The sequence below is a fragment of the Lemur catta genome, chromosome 7 (assembly GCF_020740605.2).
Source record: "Lemur catta isolate mLemCat1 chromosome 7, mLemCat1.pri, whole genome shotgun sequence".
NCBI lineage: Eukaryota > Metazoa > Chordata > Mammalia > Primates > Lemuridae > Lemur > Lemur catta.
The window spans coordinates 61,069,583-61,072,879 of NC_059134.1; the positions used below are offsets into that span (position 1 = coordinate 61,069,583).

Genomic DNA, 3,297 nt, shown 5'->3' on the forward strand with positions numbered 1-3,297 from the left:
GCTAAGAGACTGTAATTGAATAGTAAGCAGCCTCTGGAACTTCCCAACCCCTCAGACCCCCCCCCCCCACACACACTTTCCTAAATAGCCTCCACAACACTATCTCATTTCCCAGAAATGAGAATCTAGGGTGTGGTTTGACAGCCCTGGAAAGACCTCCTGGGTCTTGAACCCCTGGGAATAACTTTGTTTGTGGATCTGTGAGACTCCCCATGGCACAATAAGGAGAGGAATATTGGAGAGACTCAAGGCATAAAAGTCCTCAAGGGGTGGTGATGATGATTTTTCCAGGTGAGCCTCATGCCGCTTAAGAATCTTCTTGCTAGGGTTCCTCTCAGCAACCAGGTAGGTTTTAGAGTAAAACCAGAGGATTAGATTTGTCTGTGGAGGAATGTGTTCAGATATCATTACTGAAGTCTCTATTTGACTTCCAGTCACTCCCTTCTGTGCCCCTTTTCTTTCTTGTTCTTCGTTCCCCAACCCAAGCACCCATGTCCTCTGTGTTGTCATCTTTCTCCCTCCCATCTGCTTTAAGAAAAAGATGTGAAGTCAACCACCTTCTTTAACATAATGGCATATAGGTGACCCCTTTCTAAGTGGTGGGTAGGTATCTGATACTCTCTAGTGAATGCATTGTCTTTGCAGGTAGGAGGATCCCAGTCACTGGAACTAAAGTAGGCAGAATGTAACTGTCACCTATAGAAAACTGCGTGCATGTCTCTATGTTGGTTAGACATTGAGTCTTTAAAATCCCTTCTCTAGAACTTACAATGATTGAAGTTTGGGAATGGTCCTCTTGAGAGAAGAATTTGTGCCCTTACCACCTGGTGAGGGGTGTTTATAGTTAATTTCTACATCAGGAGGGCTTTTACCCCTGTTTCCTCAGGTCCTCACTGCCCATCATATGTCCCAGTCTGATGAAAGGTAAAATTAGCTTTTTAAGACCAGTCCCAATCTGATTGTAGCATTCCCAAGTGTCCTAGAATGTCTAGAAACCTGGCAGTTTTCCTGCTGCTTATAGTAAATGAAAGTTTGTTTTTTGTTTCTGCTATCCCTGCAATAGAGAGATTATATAATTTATTTTATTTTCTACCTGTTCCTTCAATCTAGGATCTATAACGAAGTCATGTAACTTGTGGGAGCCTAGGGGCAGATACAGCACACTCATGCAGTCTTTTTTGCCCTAAACACATTTCATTTTACACAATTGAAGTGGTTGTCTGTGGTTCTGTGGTTGCGAATGATTCTAAGGCTACATCCAGCCTCAGGGAGAGTGAAAAAGCACCCTGCTCAAACAGAAGCATGGGCACATGCTCTGGGTGTTTCCACCCCCGCCCTCCATATGTGATCTGTCACCTTCAGGAGAGTCCTGCATACGGGGCATATGATGGGTGGGGATGGCATCCTCTGTGGGTAATCAAATAATTCATATTTTATATTGACTCTTTATATTAACTGTGTTATTATGTCCTCAGCCTCTGACTCAACAACTTGTAAGATATTGATTAGAAAGAGAGAAGAAAGGACAAGCGAGGCAGATGTTTTACCTAATGGGTTGGTACTACAGTGTGTACTTTAAACTAAGTATTATTTGTTTTTACTTGGGTGAGTGATTTTCCCCCTGGTCAGTGGAAACCTTCTCATCAGCACACAGCGTGGAGTGATAATTTCAGGGATTCCATCCTCTCTTACAATTTTCTGCCCCCTTACATGCACACCCATGTGGAAATAGAATGGCCTCACCCCTTGGGAAGTCAGAGTCCAACATATTGTTAATCTCTGTCACTGTATTTTTAGGAAGCCACTCATGAGGATCCCGCAAGCTCCCTTCCCCTGCTGACTTCACATTGACGTCATGGCAGATAATAACCACTCCCACTTCCAACATCTTTACTTTGTCTTAACTGGAATCCCAGGTCTTGAGCAAAAGTATTACTGGATGGCATTCCCGCTGGGTGCTATATATGCCATTGCCCTCTTTGGCAATGCTGTCATCATCTCTACCATCAAGTCTGAATCGTCCCTGCATATCCCCATGTACTACTTTCTGTGCATGCTGGCCTTGGCAGACATGGGACTTGCCGTTTGTACTTTGCCCTCTATGCTAGGCATATTCTGGTTCAACTACAAGTCCATTGCTTTTGATGCCTGTCTTGTTCAGATGTATTTCATCCACACCTTCTCAGCCATCGAGTCTGGTGTGCTGGTGGCGATGGCCTTTGATCGGGTTGTGGCAATCTGGAGCCCCCTCAGGTACAGCACCATCCTAACCAATGGTGTGGTCTGCAAAACAGGGGTGGTCATCTTGTCAAGGGCAGTCTGTGTCGTCTTCCCTGTGCCTTTCCTTATCAAGCGGCTCCCCTTCTACCGCTCTAGCATCTTGTCCCACTCCTTCTGCCTCCACCAAGACGTCATGCGCCTTGCCTGTGCCAGCACCCGCGTCAACAGCCTCTACGGCCTCATCGCAGTCATCTTCACCAAGGGTTCTGACTCCCTCTCCATCCTCCTCTCCTATGTGTTCATTCTCCGAACAGTGATGGCTATAGCCTCAGGGGAGGGCCGGCTGAAGGCACTCAACACCTGTGTCTCACACATTTGTGCTGTACTCATCTTCTACGTGCCGCTCATTGGGGTCACTGTCATTCATCGTTTTGGAAAGCACCTGTCACCACTGACTCATGCCCTCATGGCAAATGCCTACCTTCTTGTACCCCCTGTGCTGAACCCCATAGTCTACACTGTGAAGACCAAGGAAATACGAAGAAAGATCATCCAGATATTTGTTCAGACCAAGATTACTGCAGAAGGTTAGGGTTGACCAGTATGAGAGAGGAAGAATCTGTTCTGTAAAAGCTCAATTATGACCAGGATAAATAAATATTTATTTGTTTATTTATTATATTTTCATGTGTGATTTGGATTGGACAAAAAAAGATTTCCCCACTCAGAGAGAGTGCTTTCTTTCCATGTACCGAATTGTCTTTTGCCTAGTATAGAAAGTGCAGCATCCATAAGAATTGTTTGATGTTTTGTCCTGTAACTATATATTTAAGGCATGTAACAGCTGAAGGCAGGGAACATTACTAATTGCATTTTTAAATGATTCTTTTGAACAGAAATAGACCATGAGTTTTTAATGCCTTTAAGTTCATTAAATTAATTTAACATTCCAGTTTAAGAATTAAGAGTGGCCTCCATGAGCCTAGTAGGAGAGAAACAAACTATATTCATTAAATAATAAGAGAATACCTGGGGAGAATACATTAAATTAATGTGCATTTTATTAAATGCATTTTA

The 3,297-nt window shown here is 43.7% G+C and overlaps 1 protein-coding gene across 1 annotated transcript; it reads left to right on the plus strand.

The window, feature by feature from the left end:
- The first annotated feature begins 1,855 nt into the window (after nucleotides 1-1,855).
- LOC123641766 (olfactory receptor 51H1-like) lies at nucleotides 1,856-2,812 on the plus strand. Its single transcript, XM_045556705.1, has one exon. It carries the CDS (start codon nucleotides 1,856-1,858, stop codon nucleotides 2,810-2,812), a length of 957 nt encoding a protein of 318 aa, XP_045412661.1.
- Nucleotides 2,813-3,297: the final 485 nt, after the last annotated feature.

Bases quoted from the DNA above. Each gene is read 5' to 3' on its own strand.
- LOC123641766 (XM_045556705.1), top strand. From the start codon at position 1,856: ATGGCAGATAATAACCACTCCCACTTCCAACATCTTTACTTTGTCTTA.